Source organism: Populus nigra, chromosome 4, assembly GCF_951802175.1.
Source record: "Populus nigra chromosome 4, ddPopNigr1.1, whole genome shotgun sequence".
NCBI classification, from domain to species: Eukaryota; Viridiplantae; Streptophyta; class Magnoliopsida; order Malpighiales; family Salicaceae; genus Populus; species Populus nigra.
This window is the reverse complement of record NC_084855.1, coordinates 10,392,894-10,413,814: the sequence shown is the minus strand read 5'-3', so window position 1 is coordinate 10,413,814 and position 20,921 is coordinate 10,392,894. Positions and strand designations below refer to the sequence as shown.

At 31.9% G+C, this 20,921-nt stretch overlaps 2 protein-coding genes across 4 annotated transcripts; one reads left to right on the top strand and one right to left on the bottom strand.

The window, feature by feature from the left end:
* Positions 1 to 1,372: 1,372 nt before the first annotated feature.
* On the top strand, positions 1,373 to 5,806 carry LOC133690514 (uncharacterized). 3 transcript variants are annotated; one of them, XM_062110740.1, is made up of 6 exons: positions 1,373 to 1,705; positions 1,899 to 1,960; positions 2,632 to 2,856; positions 3,833 to 3,988; positions 4,518 to 4,628; positions 5,356 to 5,806. In XM_062110740.1, exons 1-6 carry the CDS (start codon positions 1,657 to 1,659, stop codon positions 5,482 to 5,484), a joined length of 732 nt encoding a protein of 243 aa, XP_061966724.1. In that variant the 5' UTR covers positions 1,373 to 1,656; the 3' UTR covers positions 5,485 to 5,806. The 3 variants fall into 3 exon arrangements, with proteins under 3 accessions (XP_061966724.1, XP_061966723.1, XP_061966722.1); XM_062110739.1 differs by having other exon boundaries at positions 1,374 to 1,705; positions 1,905 to 1,960; positions 3,821 to 3,988; XM_062110738.1 differs by having other exon boundaries at positions 1,374 to 1,705; positions 3,821 to 3,988.
* Positions 5,807 to 11,232: 5,426 nt separating this feature from the next.
* On the bottom strand, positions 11,233 to 15,426 carry LOC133692973 (probable WRKY transcription factor 12). The gene is made up of 4 exons (XM_062114157.1): positions 14,943 to 15,426; positions 14,603 to 14,679; positions 14,000 to 14,161; positions 11,233 to 11,642 (listed from the first exon to the last, which is right to left on the bottom strand). Exons 1-4 carry the CDS (start codon positions 15,150 to 15,152, stop codon positions 11,480 to 11,482), a joined length of 612 nt encoding a protein of 203 aa, XP_061970141.1. The 5' UTR covers positions 15,153 to 15,426; the 3' UTR covers positions 11,233 to 11,479.
* Between the last annotated feature and the right edge of the window lie 5,495 nt (positions 15,427 to 20,921).

Genomic DNA, 20,921 nt, shown 5'->3' with positions numbered 1-20,921 from the left:
AGAAAAAAGAAATTTTTCTGATAATCTAACCACATCAGGAACACTTTGAATTCTGGACTTAACTATAAGCAAAGTTCCCAAAGATTGATATATAATTTCCCACCAAAGAAAAGTCCACGAACAATTTGCAATTTTCAAATACTATATTATGATGGCCCGCTCTCACATGGTGAACCCGTCGCCTTTCGTTCTGCAAGTCTTCGTCAACGTTTTATTTATCCTTATGTAACCCGTGATATTAATTTGCATCCACCACCAGTTTATTGTTGACTTCTCTCCTATTGTACAACAAGCTCGTATATTTCAGGTCTCTGCTGCTGGTGCTAATGGTGGATAATTTTGGCAAGCAGGAAAGTGACCTCCTTGAGAGTGAGAAGGTAATAAATAGGAGCTGCACGTAGTTCAACCTTTTCACATGTTCAATATTTGTTTCTGATCTTAACTCTCTGTCCTTCCCTTGATTTACATGTACGCAGTAAGGGCAAGAAAACAAGAGAGCAGCGAAAGATCCTGCAGATTTTGGAGGAGAAGCTTAATTTGTGGCGGTTTAAAACGCACGATCCAGGCTTTGGGAACGATAACAAGTTATGCTTCAAGGCTTGCGACCTGTAATTTTAGGCGATGAGGTTGCTTATATGATCGGTGGTTAATAATCATGTCGATTACGATGACAAGCTGCAAGAAAATAGACAAGGTTCCGGACAACACCCCATCTGGTAATTACATGAGGTACGGGAAGTTTATCCTACAGGTACTGAAGAAAAAAACATTATTGTTCAAGGTTTTCAGAGGGAAGTTACTGGCTAGGTAGCAGTGAAGCGAGGAGGTTAATTTATCCTAGTATTTCGTTTGCCTTTCTAAAGTGAAAAAGCTAATTTCTTTATATATATATATAAAAAAAAAGCTTTAAGGTGAGTTGTGTTGTGAGTAGTTTAATGGTGATGTGTGAGTTTTTTTTTCCCCTTTATTTTTATTTTATAATCTTCTCATATATCAAACAAACAGATCAATTGATTAAAGTTTTAGGGAGATTTCTAATTGAGAACAGGACCGTCATAAGAGATAAATGAGTGCAATGATGAATGTGACTTGTGTTGGGTTTTTACTTGGTATAAAAAATGTAAGCTACAATAGTTTTTGAGTCCAAAGTAATATATATATATATATATATATATATATATATATATATATATATATATATATATATATATATCACAGTTTGTACACCACGAAAATAGTTTTTTTAATTAATATTTTGAAATAAAAAAAAAAAGATAATTAATCTACACCACTAACAGTCCCATGAGTCGCCATCAAAACCTGTGACTTGATTACCGAGTCGAATTTAAAAATTATGTTAAAGATTTTCATCGATTAAAAAGAAAAAAAAAAAGAGAAAAAAATAGCTTCCTTTCTGCGGCATGTCTTAAATATTTCGACGCCTTAGGGTCCGATCTCGAACGATATCTGAATATGTCTCCTCTATGCTTTCATCTTTATTATCCATAACATGTTTATCTCCCTCTTTCTCTCTCTCTCACTCTCTCATCAGTCCCTCTATCCAAAGTATTTCTTGTTTCTTTTCTCTTAATACTGGTTCGCCATTAATTTGGAGTGTTCAAGTAGTCGTCCTATGCTTGATTTCCCATTCTATAGATGGAAACCGATCCAACCGAGAACCCATCTGATTATCAACGATTCGAAGGTATAATTTAGAGGCCCATCGTCTGCAGGTTTTAGTTTATACTAAAAAACATAAGGATACATGGTTGTACTTGACTATATATGCTCATCATTTCTTATTCTCCACCAAACTAAGAAGTTGCTTAACTTCTGTGTCGAGTAATTCATGGGACTGTTCTTGATCCGATTTCGATCTTTGATTTCTCTTATGCTAGCTGCAGACGCTAAAAGGAAAAGGAAACAGGAAATCGACAAGAAGTCTCGTGAAAAGAAAAAGGTATATCTTGAGGAATTGATATGCAATGAATCCCTCAAAAACTTTCTATCCCTTCTTTCCTTGTTACCTTTTTCTTTGTAACGCGATCTTCCACTTTTTCAAAAACAAAATTTAATTTACCTACTTATATAAGTTTTCTGATATCTAATCATGATGCTGTCGTTCTTATTACAGTTTTGCGGTTGCTTGGTTTTGTAGTGCCTGTTGTTTAGCACCGTCGCTCCTTTTGTTTCCTTTTCTTGTTTCTTGGTCTGCGCATCTTTGCTTTTATACTTGTATATATGTGTCCTCTCCAAGTTTGTGCTTTGCCTCGTTGTCTTTTAATCAATCATTGGCTTATGTAAGTATTGAATTTGCTGGAATGAATGTATTTTAATCAATCATTGGCTTATGTAAATATTGAATTTGCTGGAATGAATGTATTATTGATCACATCATATATTTATACAAGAGATTTACAGTCATTCTCACAGCTTAGGAGTCAATTACTTCCTTATAGTTTATCATCCTGTAAGTTAGGCTTTACAATAGGAAAGTCAACGTATATAGATTAATTATCTATTCCTAATATATAGCTTGTGAGATTCCTAAAAGCTTATACCTGCTGGAAAAGAAAATTACTATCTCAAACTCGTTCAGCCTTTATTTGCTAATCTATATCTCTAATGCAGAAAAAGCTGGAAAACAATGAGGCGCAGTTGAAAACTCTTCAAGATGAGTGCAACTACTACAAAGGACAATTAGATCTTTGTAAGAAGTCAATGATGAAACCTTTATTGGATGAAGCATGCCAGATCGGAAAATTTGTTCTGGAGCTTGGAGAAAGTAGAGGGCACACCAGAGACACTGTCGAGAAACAAACTGATATGGTGAATAAGTTTTGGGATATAATAAAGGTGCTTCCTTTTCTCTTTATCCTGTTATTTTTTGCACAAAACTAATGCACAAATCAAAATAAAACGTTCCTGTAAAAAAAATCCACTATCGATTACAAGCAATATCCAGTGCATTCTGGGAGAAGCTCTCAACCTTATTTCTTTATATCACCGAGTCTGATATCACGGGTGCAATGCATAGATAGATGCATGCCCCATTTCATTTGTTTTATCCCATGCATTTGCTTCCAGCTCCCTCTTTACGTACTTGAGGAGATCTTTAAAAACTCAATCAATGCAACTTCAATTTCTATTATCTTGAACATCAAAGTTCATCTATGGATATGTTACGGAATCTTGCATGCAATAAGTTTCTCAATAGAGCCCCTTTATTCTCACTCCTTGTTTCCGCTTATAGCAATTGTTTTCTTGGTTAAATGGGGATCTAGCGAGTTTTGTGCTACGTGCACAAGTGGGATAGTTCTTCTGTGATTTCGAATCCTCACTTGAGACTTCCTAATAAAAAGCTCAAGTGCATCTATCAAGATCACAGGCTACCATGCCTATACCCTTTCATTAAATGGGCTATAATGGTGGGACTGTGCACCCTGCAACTTCAGGAAACATGCGAGTTCGTTTGAATGAAGATATGTTATTGCAGGCATCCACACACTCATACATAGATGCAGTTAGAATCTCCATCAACATCACATATGTCAACGGATAATATCTCAGGCTAGAAGGTTATTCTTATTGATTAATATGGTAAATAAATTCTCAGAGATGCATGCATGGACAACTTTCTTCTCTTCAAAGAAAGTCAAGAGATCCTTAATTTTGGATGTCAAGAGCATATACATGGCTCCCATACACTTAATCGATCATACTGATCAGGAAAACACTGGTTACAAAGTATTAGTAATTTTTTTACTTCTCCCTTGAATATTGTAAATCAGAGTTCATCTGATTACTTTTGTTGCGCAAGGAAATTATGCAGCCACTCCCTGGTGGAAGCGGCAGCATATCGGCCTCCACAGACAAGGATGCTTACCCACCACTAGAGCTATCTGTTGCAGCCATTAAGTCAGATGGATCAGTAACGACAGAGTCATTCAAACCGTGCCAATCACTCCCCGAGGAGTGGACCCGGCTGGTACTTCTCCATTTTCTTTTCTTTCCCTCTCTCTTTTCACTGAAGATATATTTGGTAAGGGGGTAAAAAGGTTGTAATTTTTCATCTTCTTTACTAATTTTTGGTAAATTTTTTGACAGACGGGTGGGTTTTAGAAGAGTTAACATTTAATTTTAACCAAAAAAAAAAAAAACATGTAATGTTAATCTTGGAAATGGAGGGGAAAGGATTTTTAAGGGAGAAAAATGTGCATTTTTTCCTTTTTTTTAATTTAACTTTTTTTATTCCAGCTCCTACTTCACAAATATAAATTATTTAATATTTTATAATTACATAAATTTGATTTGATTTGATTAATTTATTATAGGATTCACTAACCATCATTATATTTGTTTTTTCAATTTCTATCACACATTTTTAACTCCTCACCTCTTCTAAGATATTTTCCATCCTTAATACTCCATCGCTGGATTTTACCTTCTTAATATTTCTTCTCTAAATTTTTGACGAGATCTTAGAATTAATTGCTCGTAATTATATATGGTTTCAGGCAATGGGGGGACAAGAGCGGCTGATACGGGCCTTCTTTGGGCTCAGGGAGCATTATACGGCCACAACAGCACACCATGCACGGGAGATAGCAGACCGTGACCAAGAGCTGGTAATATATTAATTCCCTCGTCCTGTACTTAAAAATCATTAAATAGGAGTCTTCTAGTACTTCGAAGCTCGTTTAGTTAACCTGGAATTCAGATAATTCAGTACCTTAACCGGGTCTGTTTGATCAAAACCCAGATTAACAATTGGCTTAGAAGTTCGACCTGCTAGGTAAACGTGAGACCTAGATGGCTTAGCAAAATTTGATAGAGGATTTTTTTTAATGTTTTTTTTAATTAAATTTTATATATATATATATATATTTTAATTGATTATTAATCAATTTCAAAATTCACTATATAAATATTAGAAAAATATTTTATATTTTTAATATGGGAGTTGAAGCTCTTTAATATATATTCTATATTCACGAAAAGAAAAAAATTATATTTTTTAAATGTAAGATAAAAAACATTCTGAAATAATATTTTAAACTTTATTAATTACAATATTTATAACTTATATTCACATGAATTGTTTCATAATTTTTTCATATAAAATATTAAAATTTCAAATATTTTTTTTAAATTTTTTCGAGTTGATTCAGGTTGACTTGAGTCAAACTATGTAACCCAAGATCCGATCTCTTAACTGAATCAACCCTTAGTTGAATCAATTCTCAAGTCGGGTCAATCTTCAAACCAAGTTTGATAACTATGCTCCTATGTAGATCGTGTGATTGATCGTGTTTCTCTATTCCTCTATTATAATAGTATCTTAATTTTATACAGATAAACTTGAGGGAGGAGCTTGCGAGGGCTGAGGCCATGCAGATAAACTTGAGGGAGGAGCTTGCGAGGGCTGAGGCCATGCCTAATTATTCGACCTTTTTCGAAGAAAAAGAGCCACCAAAATTATAGAAGAGAGGTGCTGTCTTGGGTGCTGGCGGAGAAGGAAACTATCAAAGTTTTCTCTACATTTAAAGGTTGCAGCCTTTAGATTTAAGAACTTCAGTTTATTTATCTATATATAGTTAAGGTTTAGAGAACTCCAGGGATCGATTTGAGAAGCCTTATCCACGCTATAGGTGGTTGCGTCTTTTACCCTGTTAGTATTGCATCTGTCGCGTTATTTTGGATTTTGATATTATAATATATTTGGCATAGCAATAACCATCGTCTATTAAACATTTTTGTTGAATTTTTTTTAATATCATTAATGGTCCCTCATGTGGGTTCTACACTTTCTATACTATCATTCACCTCTTCTATTTGGCTGATTCATTGAGTACGTGGAACCCTGCTTCATATGGCATTTATTTTTCTTGTCCATGTAGCAGTTTATTTCTGCTCAATTAATGGTGGTCTTTTTGTTTGCTGCACCTTCCTTGTATGTTGTTGCTGTCCATTTCTCTTTGTGATGGTAAAGCTACAATATATTAATTGGCTCTCTTGGGTTTGACATTAATATTTATACCACTTATGCTTTTCTGTTTATGAATCTGCACCATCAAGATTCTCTGCAAACTATTTTTTCTCCTGCTTTGATCTAGTAATCCCTTCGATTCCTAGTTTAAAAAACTTCACGTAAAAATATAAACTTTCCATGGCCGATGAGTTATAAGCGTTAGTTGTACCTATTAAACAAGTCCATCATAAAACGAGAGGCATGTATAGAGAAGAGATCTGTTTGTTTTTTGTCTTGTTGAGTGTGTTCTTTGTGCAGTGAAAATGTGCTATAATGTTGTTAAAAAACATCCTCTTTTCTTTCTCGAAACTTAAGAATATATAGCATCGGAAAAAATCTAGAAAAATGTGCAGAAAAAAAAACATTCAGAGAAAAACTACTATTTATGAATAATATCATGTATATTATAATTTTATTTTATTTTATTTAAGTTATTTTTTTATTTTTATCATTCAATATTTATTCAATTGGAGATTAAATCTCTTTCTTTTTACTTATTTGTTTTCTGTAGAATATTTTGCTAATCTTGAAAATGACTTTGGTTATCTCAAATCTTTTTATTTATAATTTTTTGTTGGGTTTTATTGGATAATTACTTAAATTGGTTTTTTTTATTGGATCCTTTAATATTGGAAATTTGTTTAAAACAATTTATAAAATTAAAACTTCCTTTCAATTTCACCCCTTTAATTTTATTATTTTTTTAATTTAATCCTTATTCTTTTGATCGCTATTTGTTTAAAATAATTTTTTAAATCTACTTCTTTTTACAATTTCATCCTCCTTAAGTTTTTTTTCCTGTCAAATTTGATTCTTGTTCTTTTTATTACTGTTGCACGTGTGCGGCATTGCGACGAATCGTCCACCCTCAGGTATAGTGTCTATCTAGCAAATATGGAGAGAAAAGGAATTCTTGTCTCTTATCAGTGGGAAAGGAAATGGGAGTTGCCACCTAGTATTTTGGTCATTAGGAACCCTAACTGGTCTTGGAGATTAAGTATAGAGATTGGTTGCGTAAAGGAAAGGTATTAGCACCCCAAATACGACCTACCTAAGATAAGTTGCACTGTTTAATTGTTTGATAGAAATCTAAGGTCTTGTTTGAATTTTCAATTGCTGGTCTATAATAGAAATCTAAGGTCTTGTTTGAATTTTCAATTGCTGGTCTATCCACGGTCTTAAAAAAGTTCTCATCGGTAAGAAGATTTTTATCTTACTAGGTAAAACTTAACCGTTCTAAAGTCTATACATAAAAGAACTACATTTTTAATATCAGGAATACGTCTTACGTATAAGAGTGTAATCCTTAATATTAAAAGAAAACAAAAATGATTTTTTTTGGAATTTTTGAAATATTAGCCTAGTTCTCATGACTTTAATAAGCTGGTTATTAAAGCCAAAATACATGCTAAAATATATTTTTTGAAGTTTACATTGTTGTATGAAAATACAATATGATTTTTTTTTAGAAACTTGATCGTATGCATGAAAACAAGACATCTTTTTTTATTTTGCGTAGTTTTTTTTCCAACACTTTGGAGAAAACCAGGTATTTTAATACCGGATTTGTATCTTTATAATATAAAAATACAAACCGATATTGATTAAAATTCAGTAGAAAAATACACAAAAAATCACAATTTTTTTGGAAGAATATTAGAAATTTTGAATATTTTACTAGGCCAGACCCGACCCAGTGAACAGTGGAGAACGGAGACGATGAAGAAGAAGAGGAAGAAGGGGGAGGGGGAAGTTGACCTGCGGTGGTTGTTGTCATTGGCGGCGCTGCTGATAACGGTGGTTCTAGGAGGAGTTGTTGTAGTTTTTTCTTCTTCTTTCTCCCCTGTGCAAAGGCACAAGCCTCTGTTTTTCCTCCTCCTCGTCTGCTTCTGTTTGTTCTTCACTGTTTCTCTTTCTATCCTTCGTTCTCTCTCCTTTTCTTTTTGGTCTCTTATCTCTCTTTCTCTTCTCTTTCGTTGTTTTTTTTTTCTGTTTTCCTTCTCTCTGTTCTGTTCTATTTCTCCCCTCTCTGTCTTTGTTCCTCTATGTTTTTCTTTCCCTTCTTTTCTCTTTTATTCTGATCGTGCCCCTCAATTCTTAAAACAACCCCCCTCTATTTTTCATTCATTTATAAACCTCCCCTGTTTCCTTGTGGTTCTTTCTTCTTTCTTTTTTTTCCAGTTCGTTCCTCCTCCTCTCTCTGTTTTCATTCTCTTTTTTTTCTTCAAATCCCCCCTCTGTTTTTTTGTTCTTCTCCTCACTTATTTCTCTCTATCCGACCCTGTTTTTTTCTCCTTCCCCCCTCTTCTATTATGCTCTCTTCCTCCGTATTTATAGGCAGGAGGAGAGAGGAGTTACCCTGCCTCTATCCAATCCTGGAGACAGAGTAAGGTGGTTAAGGCGTCTATGTGCAGTTGCCTTAGCCGCCCGCAGGGCTCCTCTGTCTAATCTTCATCATGACAGCATATGAGGGACATGGACTGTATCAGGTTTTGTGCAAGTGGGGAGGGAGATAGTGGCGTTGCAAGGGAGAGAATCTTCTTCTTCCCCTGTCTCTGCGTGTCCAGGGGAAGAAGAAGACCCACGGTGCCGTTCAAAACGGCACTGTTTTGACTTTTTTTAGTGAATAGTGCATGAAACGGGGTCATTTTACCCAAAACGTACCGTTTCATTTAAATGAAAAAATGGCGACGAAACGCATCAGATTCCAAATCAGTCCCCGATGTTGGCTGTATTTTCACTCTAGCGGTCTCGGATTTCTTCAATCAAGCCCCTAACTGGCCTTCAAACTTCAATTAAACCTCTAATTTGACCAAATCAACTCTCAAGAATTATAATTTGATCCTAGAATTTTAATTGCTTCCAATTAAAGCCCAAATTAACTTTAAAATCAACTTTTCTTGTAATCAAACCCTTCATAAATTCAATAAAACCTTCAATAAAATTTAATTGAGTCAATAAACATCTAATTTTGGACATTTCTTCCTCGAATTGAATTTTGTTTTTCAACAAGACACTCATCAGTCAAATATATACTGTTAAATTTCAATTTTTATTTTTTTGAACCCCCTCAACCAAATTCTGACCATTTTATAGGCGCTCCGGCATCCTATTCTCACTGCTATTATTTTTTTGGATTTCTTCCAACTATTTTTTTATTTTTTGTATTTTCTTCTTTTTCGTGCGGGGACCCAAAAATGGGTTACAACAATTAGTATTACTTTTTTTTCTTTAGCAAATTTTCTTAATTGATATTAGATTGGTTAAGAATTGAACCTCTTGACTAAGCTCGAATTTATGATTTCACGAGCTTCATGTTTTAGAGATTAACCCAGATTTGGAAGGTTCGCCGTATTTGCTTGATTTTTTTTTTTTTTTAAGCTCATGTTTTTTAAGCTTTATCCTTCAATATTTATTCAATTAGAGATTAGGTCAATTATTTTTATGGATGGGCTTTGGTAATTCTACAAATAATTAATGTGGACTAAGGCCTAAGAGTCTTGGCAATATGTATCTCTTATTATTTTTTTATAATACTAGTTTACTTCTTGAATTATGTTGCATGTTAGACTTAAATCTTTTTAACATAAAAAAAAAAAAAGAATATCCAAGTTGTGGGGAACTCTTTAACATTGTCATTAAACCTGGTCCAACGACTTAAATTTGAAAACTCCCAACTCGACTCTTTTCCAAGTCTGGGTATGAAATTAAATTATATGGGAGTTACTTTGATGTGTGACCTAGTTGATGTGGCAAATCCAAAGATAAGAAAAAAAAAACAAAGACCAAACGTGTAGGTTCAAAAGGCAACCTTGACGATTGAGATTAAGTGGTTTGACTTTTTAAAAAAATCAAAGCTGATATATTTTATATATATATTGAGCTGATGATATATTTGATCAATTTCAGTCAACTCGAGTTAACTTGTCAAATCAGTAACCTAGGTCTTGAACTCTAATAGGTTCAATAATATTTTTTAATTTTAATTATATGATAAAAAATGAACACCAATTCAAAATAAATCCAATATTAAATAATGAAATTAAAAAAATAATAATATTTTTATAAAAAATCTAATGTTTGAAGGGTTGTTTTATTAAAAACAAAAAAACAGGCTAAGCCAGGAATGTGGGTCTAAGTGGCCTAATGTGTTAGTGCCTTAAAAATCCCAGATGCGTGGCCATGGTTATTTTTCTTTTATAAGGGGCGATGTATTGCCGGTTGAGGTAGGTGATACCTTACCTACTGTTGCCCAACTTAGAATCCAGTCACTATTTGTGGTAGTTTAGAAATCATGAGGTAGAAATCATGAGGCAGGGTTTTTTAGGTTAAAAATCTATTTTCAACTCATTTCACTAAAAAAAACACATAATAAACATCATAAAAGCTTTTTTAAACTATTTACTAACCTTAAAATACCGTAAAATCACCCTAGAATACCAAAATTATTTGAACCTAAAAAATCAAAACATAACTCAATCTTCCTTTTCAAGCATGTTTAGTGGAAAAACCTATCACTATGAAACTCTCATTTTGTTAAATGAAATCCATTGACATCAAGCTTGATCTTTTTTGTAGCTGGAATCACGATTGCCAACTATTTTCTCTCTTTTCGACTTTTTTGTTACAAATTTCTCTATCCTCTCTCTAATTTAATAACTAAAAAATAAACAAAATAAAAATTTGGACCAAAATAAAAATTGTTGTGAATTTAAGGTGAGTTATGTTTTTTCTCAGTATTTTACATTTAAATCTTCTATCTTTTATTTTTGTATTTTCACTATAATTTAAAATCTAATTTTATATAATTAGACTGTAAAAAGATACAATTAAAAAGAAAAGGTTTGAGGATTATAAAAAATTAGTAAATGGTTAAATCTGGTCAATAAATGAATAAATAGTGTCTATATATATATATATATATATATATATATATATATATATATATATATATATATATATATATATATAGTTCGGTGGTATCGTGGAGCTTATAAAATTCACAAAGAATCTATTCCGCGTGGCCTTGCCTCACAGATTTGTACATGTGTCATCCATTTATCCATACAACACGAGCTATAGGATCTAAATTTTTAGACAGCATTTGCGAGTCTCATTACATCGATCGAGACTAACCTCGAACTTACAAGATTGAAATGACAATACCAGTTTTACCAAAAATTCGTACGACTCCTGAAATATAGTACCCTCCATAATCCATGATTAATTCAAGTCTTTTAAATGAAGTCCTTAAAGAGAACACATCTTTCTCAGATTGATATCCAAATAAATGAATATCAAGAATTGTCAGAATTTGTTGATCTTGGGAAGATGAAAACCCCTCAAAATCATGTACTAGCAAATATTGTCACAAGCTGATGACACGTTATACAATATCATTCTAATATTACAACAATGTCTTTCTTAATACTTTAACTAAAGCATGTATTAGAAAGAGGTAAAGCATTCATGTTCTGATGAATTTGAGTCATCGCATGGAGAGTGATTGTGTCTGCCTTCATAGGTTGTTATCACCATTCGACAATCCTCTGATAATCTTTCAACCCTCTTCTTCACTCGACAGTTGTTGTGAGTACAACGATAGTAGCTTCTGCCAGCACGTTATTACAAACAGAAAATGAGAAGAAAAAAAAAGAAAATCGCAATTCATCATTAGTACATTGTTGTCTCCTAAATGCATGGTAATGTGAGGTATCACTAGGTTTAGCCCGCCCAGCTACTCCCCTCTATATATATATATATATATATATATAGAGAGAGAGAGAGAGAGAGAGGAAAGCTTTGCCTGCTCTCTGTCGCCTCTTTCAATGGAAGCATTTACCATTGAAATTAAGATCTGATTAAACACTTTGCTCCATGTGATAGCTCAAGTGATAGCTCAAGTCTGCCTATATATCACTGGCAGCAACACATGTGTAACTCAGACTAAACACTTGCCACGTTCTGGTAATTCAAATGATGCAGGAAAATATATATATTATATCTTTTATTGTTACTTAACTATATATGGGCTCTTATATATATATATATAGATTAGCTTTCTTTGCATTTTAGAATTCCCTAACATCCAGTGTCCTTCTAAATTCTAGCTCCTCTTATTCTCGACCTTTCAATGTTAAAAGGAAAATGAAAAAGAAGAAGAATTGACCATTCTCTTAGATATTATATGCTCAGTACTGTATGTATATTTCCTGATTGAAGACTGCCTCTCGAGTCTTACTGGATAAGACTAAAGGCAACTCTCTCGACAGGTTGGTATTTCCCAGCTATCTCCATCTCATTTTACAGATAATTAGGAGCAAGGAGAGAAGCCACAATTGTTGAAGTTCTATGTGTACACGGACGCCTTATAAAAGCTGAAAGCCTAACCTTATAGGTCACGGGTAGTTTTCATATGTGAATTAAATTACTCGGTTAACTCACTCTCGTTCTCTCACAGCAAAATTACAAAAAGAATACAAGTGTGTTGCTCAATTATACTAGTAAGTGATCTAAACTAGTATTCCTTGGAAGGCAATGTATATGTTTTGTGTGTGAGTGTATTTATATTGATTCAAGTGAATTAATGTGAATTCTCCTGTTTAAATTGTTGGATTAAGATTTTCTATATTATCATATTAGAGCCTCTTTAATTAAATTAAATGATTAAGATTTAGGATACTATATATTATCTTGTACAATTGTGTTGCTCCGATACTCTAGCAAGTATTTAACTATAGAATGATCTCAAGTATTTTTCGGAAGGCAATGTCTCTGTCTTAATTTGTGCGTGAGTGTGTTTGGACTGATTTATCAAAATGTAGCTAGTACCTAGCTCTACTTCCAAAAGCTTGAAAGAAGCTGTTTTTTAAAAAATAAAATAAAATAAAATAAAATATAAGAGCATTTCTTTTTTTCTTGAAAATATTATTGAAGAGTATAGAAATGGTTGCAAAATAATGTTTGGAAGATGGAAAAGTTAGGATGGTTTCTAGTTAAAATAGTGGTATAAACATTTTGCATTATAATTATTAATTTTTGGTTACAATTGTGCAATATATTAATTAAATATAAAGCAATTCAAAGAACAAGTGAAGTGTCATCAATCCTTAATCAGTTGCTTGCTTGTGTTCTTTTTTATAATTATTAAAAGTATATTAAAAAATCCATAAAATTAATAATCAAAGTAAAATACAGGACATGATAAAAAAAATTTAGAGAAACAAAAAAAAACTGATTTACTACAAAAAAAACAAAAATAAACTAAAAAAAAAAAGTAAAACTAAAAATGATTACATAAGATTTTTTATTATACCATAATTTAATAATATTAGAAAATTTTAAGATCTAAGATTATTTTTTATATAAATAAAATTTGAATAAACTAAATAGCAATCCAATAATAATTATTAATTTTTGGTTATATATTCTCTTAGCATCCCCGACAAATGATTGAAAGAAACGGCTGACACACCGTAGTACTATTATTCTTTCTTCTCTACTTGTGGATGACTTCGAATGAAATGATTGACAATCACCGCTTCAAGGTGTTTGTGAATTTTGCTATGATTTACTACAATAATGCCATTATCATTGTTTCCGAAAGAATTTACCTAACTAGGCTAATAAATCAAACAGTTACGCATAACTTTCTTAAAAAAAATACATTATGTGCACGATGTCACTCACTAAAATAACTGTATTTAATTAATTATTTATAGAATTATTAGTTCGAAAAGGTATTGAAGATTATGCTGGTTATTTTATAGAATGACAAAGTTTGAAATTAAATTAATACTTGTAATAAATGTTATGTTGAATATATTGAAACTTGAAAGCGTTGCTTGAAGTAAAGGTTCAAATTGCAACAACCATAGCTAATATTTGTTCAGGTGCGCATGGAACCTGTCTGGGATTGAAAGCATTAGCCTTGGAAAAATGACAGGGATTAACTATTGACATATTTACCTTGGATGAAGGCTGTTTTTGACAACTTTTTGGCCATATTTTCTCCACTTATAACCATCATCAAGAACATCCACATCGCTCCTTGTCTGAAAACAAAACCTTGGTTCTCTAAGTTTTCTCCTCACTTTCAACCTGTTTTTCTCTGAGGATGAGCTCCTCCACCTGCAAAAATATCATTTCAAATCCTAGCTAGCTCAACCTTTTTGTCTCTGTTCATATAGGGGGATTCAGATTGAAGAAAAAATGAACAAGTATTTATCTAAATATATGTAAAAAGATAAGAGATCCATTGATGGACAGGAAGATCTAAGAATCAAACGGTAGCAAGACTTCAACAGAAGAAAAGAGAGAGGTTATGTACTACTGTATATAAAAGCACACTGTGACAAAGTGGTAATCATTTATCTCTTCCACATATATGATGCGTAGATCTCTTTGGACTCTGTTGAAATTTAGACCTCCTGAAGAATATTTTCTTCCATGTATATGTTGTGTGCGTGCATGTTTGTCCTTGTTGTGGAGAGAGACAAAACAAAGTGCCTATAGCTCTTTGAAACACAACAGTAAAAAAGAAACACGCCATAGAGAGAAGGATACCATTACCATGAATTGTTGCCATCGTTGTTAGCATTACCAGTGCAGTTCTCATCACTGGAAGGCTTTGGATCCATTGTCCCCACCTAAATTTTCCATAACAATAATATAGTTCGAAATCAACCGACCATGCAGTACTCCACATGCATACCAATATTACAGAAGAAGATATCTGATAAAATTAGGACCACTGACACTAATTGAGTAATATGATGAGAAATGGTCGAAGTTTTTTTCAAAAGAATAAAAATAAAAAACAAAGAAAGATACATGAATAGTATTAAAGATCTAACAACCCTAGTCTTTTTTGTACAAGATTTTCCATTACAGAACAGTAAAGAATACATACCTGCTCATCATTATGACTAAACCCCATGTGAATATTGGTGGTTGTATTAGTATTGAGCGGTTGAGATATCTGAGAAGATTGTGAAGGGGCCAAGAAGCTCAAGACCTGGTTTTCTTCAAATTGAACAAAACCCATCTCATGGATTGCTTGTGGTGTAGAGAAAGAGACTTGTAGCCCGTAATTTGGAACTTCTCTTTCTCCTTGATCCATTCTAATCAAGAAGCTTTGCTCCTCCTCCTAGCTCCTCCTCTTCTTATTGGCTTATTTGGTGCATGTGTCAGCTAACACAAGCAGTTGGCCTTGCTCCTTCTGTGTTTCACACCATGTACCAGTCCGGTCAACAAGTAAAGGCCGAAAGGAATGTTTCCTGGAAATTATTCCTTTCCATCTTTAAGGTTGTACCAATAGAGTTTACAGAAGTAAAAGACTTGAACAGTCACGGCTTATCTCCCTCTTATACACTAAATCAACTGTACGTACCATTAATTAAGGGAATATCTGAGCTGTCTATCAAATAAGATTATTAGGTTTTTTTAGGTCAATAGATGAATTGAATAAATAACACTGAGGGCTAATCTTTTTCACCCTGTGTAAGTGGGAGAGGACTATAATAAGTAAACCATACTCTACCATAATATATATATATATATATATATCACTAGTTCGGAAATGGATATATAACTGTCTAAAACATTACATGAGAGGAATTAAATACCTTTGTGTGGAAGCTCATCAGAGGATATATATTCTAATTGTGAAAGCCGGAAAAAAAAACATAAACATAAATAAAATAATATAATTAATTATGATTTTTCTTATGCCTCTTTTTATTAATTAAGGGTATTATAAGTAATAATGGATTTATTAGTAATTGTATAATAATTTAGAGACTACAAAAAAAAAACCTTATATTAACTTACGTTAGCATATATATCTTGTTAGAATCACAAATGAGATTTAATCTAGTATCAAAATCTCTGTTTTCTTTTATTAATTTAAGATGTGTGCTCTCTATTCTTACCTTTTAATTGAGTTTTTGCTTGTATATTAGGGTTATTGAAAAATATTTAACAATTAAAAAATAAGTATTTTCATGATTTTTTATTAATTAATTATTAGTTAGGTTTTAATCTTGATAATAATCAATAGCGATCAATCAAGTTTCAAAAGCTAATTAGTAATTACTATTATGAACACTGAATGTGGAACAAATAAGGACGGACACACACACACACATATATATGAAAATAAACTTAACTCGTATTTAATCAACAATAAAAGGAACGTAGATATTTAGCTTATCAAACACGTTTTTTGGTGCCGCGCATGTTTATGTTGCAAATTAAGAACTTGTTTATCGTTAATCACTCTTTTAATTTTATCTTAACATGCAATCCACACTAAATGCTGCTTTTAAAAGATGACGCTGGATGTTATACATCCACCGATCCATTTTGGGCAAGAAATGAGAGGAGAGGATTGGCCATTGAATTTACTTTTTTTTTTCCTGTGCAAATATAGCAAATTAGAAGAGAAGGGAGCCTCTTAATTATCCTTTATCTTAATTATCCCTTAAGTAAAATATATTCTTTTGTGTTAGATATTAGGAACTTAAATGAAATCAAAATTAAATATGGAAATAAAAGTGGCACATACTTGGTTGCAAAGCTTAATTCCTTTTTAAATTATTTTTTTATATCATGGACACGAGTTATAGATAAGTGTTTACTTTCAAAAACTAAACCATAAAAAAAAATTATTAACTCAAAATTCCTAGTCGATCACATATTTATACATAAGTTAGAAAATATAAATAATAAAATTCGTATAAAAAATATCCTCTTCTAATTGACTATTTCTTTTTAGATTTCTTTTCAAGTGTGATGTGGATATTAATTACAATTACCTAAATCCTCAACTTATGAAACTCTTGTTATTATTTCATGCTTATTTATAATCGGTCGAACTTATCCTTAAAAACAATTTTCTTACAGTACAGGTAATATCCTAAAAGAGATTGATATATACCTCTCATCGAAATGCTTTTCAAAGATACATTTCAATTAAGTGATATATAGATCTGCCCCTCTCATCTAATTTTTTTTTCCCCATATTTATGGTTGTTTTTATCTTCTAAATAAATAAATAAATAAAAACTTTTCATCTAAAAAAATATCAACATTTTCCATGATTTTTAAAATAGAAGCTAATATATCTTTAAAATATTTTAATAAAAAACAAATCTCACTCTCAAAGTTACGCAACTGTTGTTTAAAATCCCAATCAAATACTTTTTTTTTAAAGCAAAACAAAAACAGTGGACCAGACTATATGATTCTCTTTCTTTAAGCATAAAGGATTCCTAGAAATTCTAGATCAACTTCGTTTTGTATAGAAAATTAACTATTTTTAATCAAAGATATTGAAGATAGTACGATCTTAGGGGGGGGGGGAACCAAAGCAATTCTGATTGTGCATAATTAAAATTGATGTTTTTCTGGGTTGCCATAAAATAAGGTTTTTGATGTGCATGGCTTTGGCTATGTTCCTTGCGTCGTTCAGACTCCATGATGCTGCAATTCTCAGTTAGCTTAATTATATAGTGGAGATGTGGAGCTATGGGCATGTAAAACAATATCAAAGAAAGTGGTCATGGTAGTGGCTATGTTGTCCTTTCGATAATATCAATCAAACTATGATATAAGTTTAATTTTTTTTTCATTTATTTAAGTAAGCATAATTAAAAGAAATTGCTTCAAGAGTCGATCAAATTAGTTTTATATTGAAGAGCCGATAGATCTATGAAGATGAAACAATCATTTCATAAATATAAACAATGAGATTAAAAAGTTATGAATTAGAGACCAAAGAATATCTTTGCTTTTTCATTCTAAAAGGGTGTTTTATATACACATTTTAAGACTCGAAATAAAGATTGTTTTGAACTTCGGGAGGGCTGAGGCGGCGGCGTCCAGTTCCGCCTCTTTCGGTGAAGAACGTTAAGTAGCCTGAAAAAAGAGAGAGAAAAAAAGGGTTATGAAAAACGAATATTATATCAATCAAATATGTGAGAGAAAGGGAGTGTCTGCAGCTCAAATCGATTCTTGAGTAGCTGGTATTCGTGTCCGTTCTCATAAGAAACAAAAGAGAGAGAGGTGTGGTGGGTTGAGAAGAGGAAGTCTTTGGGAGCAATGAGTGGTGGTGGGGTACATGAAAACTTCCATCAATGTCAACATATGTATACGGCGGTTGAAAGAATGAAAAGGATAATAGCCTCCGGAATCCTGCCAAATCAAGTTCCAGTATAAGCCATGTTTGTATCTGTGTGTATACATAGTAAGTATATCTGTCCACTCGGGCCACCCTTACCTAACCTGCAAAAAAGGAGAGAAACGAAAAACTATCATGGCCGCCGTCCCTTCCACTCACGATCTCACATGTTACCACATCCACAGTCTCGCTCTCGCTCTCTCTATCTATGAAAAGTCCCTCCCAACTCCCCCCGCAATACCTACATCAACAACAACTAGAAACTCCCTGCTATTTCAACACCCTAACAACAACAGCACAGACAAAAATGTATGTGAAATGTGACCAGGTGAGCTTTTTTTATGTTAACACCTTCAAGTTCAGGTGTTTAGTTACTATCACAGTCCCAAATAATTTCTTTAACATCATCCAATGTGAATGGTACCTCTAGAGAAATAGACAAAGATGACAAAAGTTTCTAGAATTTCAGTTTTGATCAGCAAGACGGCCTATCCTATTTTTCAATAGACAGGTCCCTACTTTCTTTAATATTCTCTAAAGTCTTAACTTCTTTCTCTAAAGCTTCAAGTTTTTTCACCAGTGTTACCGACAATATCTCTATTCCACAATGTTCTCAGAGCTTGTTCAAGGACTTTGACAACCTTCATAACTTTTTCACCACCACAGATATCATCAGGTTTGAGTATCCAGCACCAAATGAATAAATCTACGATCAGAAATAGACTTAGAAAAACCACACAAAAAGGAGGAAGGGAATTTTTTCAACCATTCTGAAGAAAAATCAATATGACTAGCTGAGTTACTCTCAGACCGTATGAACTTTTTACCCATTAAAGATAATTCAAGCAAATCACAAGCATTTATACAATCCCCAAATGCTTCCATATAACATATTGTAATAAGTAGTCCCACCTTTATATTAGAAGGAAATATAGCTTTATTAAAATCTCCCAGGAGACATCATGGCTTAGTAATTATATTGGCTTTAACTTCCACAAAATGATTCCATAAATCTTTTTTTAAAAGAGTTATCATAATGAGCAAACCTTCCTTCAATATGAATTACCCTACTGGTGTTTTGTTGCAAGCAACTAAATATTAATTTTAAACTTTTAAAAATACTAGTAAGAATCGTTTTAGAGTATCTAGCCTAATTCACATGTATCAGGATGAGGTGGGGTTTAAGTATAACAAAAATAATTAAAAAAAAAAAACAACTAAAAAACAATTATAATTAAAGGATCAAAACTAATAAGAAGAACAAACCTTGATCTAAGTCAAGCCACCATTAAAATTTTACAATTGATCATCCATACAATATCTCTTTTAAATTGCATTTAATTAGAAATAAGCAATCTAATTAATCATAACTACTAAATAACCCAAGATAAGTGATGAATGTGTAATCTAGTTGTAACCTTAAGAATTAGAGAAATCAATAAAACTAAATAGCACAAGCACAAGTAGTTGTATTTGATTTAGTTGAATATTCGTCCTAAAATTTAATTAATAATTTATGATGCAATAAATCATTAAATCTTAATTGCTTCACAAATTAAAGGGATCAAGCAATTACGGATATCTAGCAGCAGATTGCAATGAATAATACATTAGTATGCCTTCTAGTAATTAAATGAGACAATTATAAAAATATACAAAGAAAAATATTCATTACTCAAAGTATAAAATAAAGAATAAAAATAAATTATATCTCACAGTCTTATTGATTCCAAGGCTTCTATCTCCTTTAATCAATTATAAAAGTTCAGTCAGGCCATGATAAAAACCCTGAAAGAGTTGTCAGGGAAGAGGGAATAAAAAGATGTCCCTGGTATGATGGTTTCCTTCCCTTTTAAAGTTCATTCCCTATATTAGAATCCCAACAAATCTTCTAAAAATATTCTAAATATTATCCTCAAATAATAACAACTAAATTTGACTAATTAATGAAAATAATGGATAATAAAATTGAGTTTTAATATAACTAGGAAAGTGATGTTTTCAGTTGAAATTCATGCATCAAATCTAAAAGCTTCTAAAAATAAATCACATCACATCTATGTATTAGATTTATAGGCCAAATAATGTTTCAGCATATTTGGCAAGTGTCGTGACTTTATATTTTTCAATGCACTCATATTAAAATTATTAAAATGTTATTCTTTTTAGTAATTGAAACTTGCTTTTGAAATTATGATAAAATATTATCTAAAAAATAAATATTTTTTAAAATTAATTAAAAAAAACATGTTAATAAGACAAAAAGGTTTTAGTCGTTAGAGACATCATTTTTATCCTTAGTTTAAATCATCTAAACTTTTTTGTTATGTCCTCTAATTTTTTCTATTTATAATAAATAAACAACATTGAGCAAAAAATTAGATTTTTTTGTTGAAATTAAAAATGTTAAATCATTTTTTATAAAATAAACTAGGCCTAAACCAAATAAAGATATCTCAATATAAATTAAATCAATTTTTAAATTAAATAAAAATTTAAGTAATATTCAAGTTGTGGTTAAAATGAGAAGTTTGAAAAATAAATTAATTAATAGTAGATTTTAAAAAAATAGAGGGAAAGCACAAAAATAAACACCCAAAAAAAATTCCTATCTCCTTCCCAAAAATTAAAACCCTGTACCAAAACACAAGTACAGGGTTTTAAGAATTTTCCTTGTAGTTCCCCCCTTTATCCATATTGCTAGAGTTA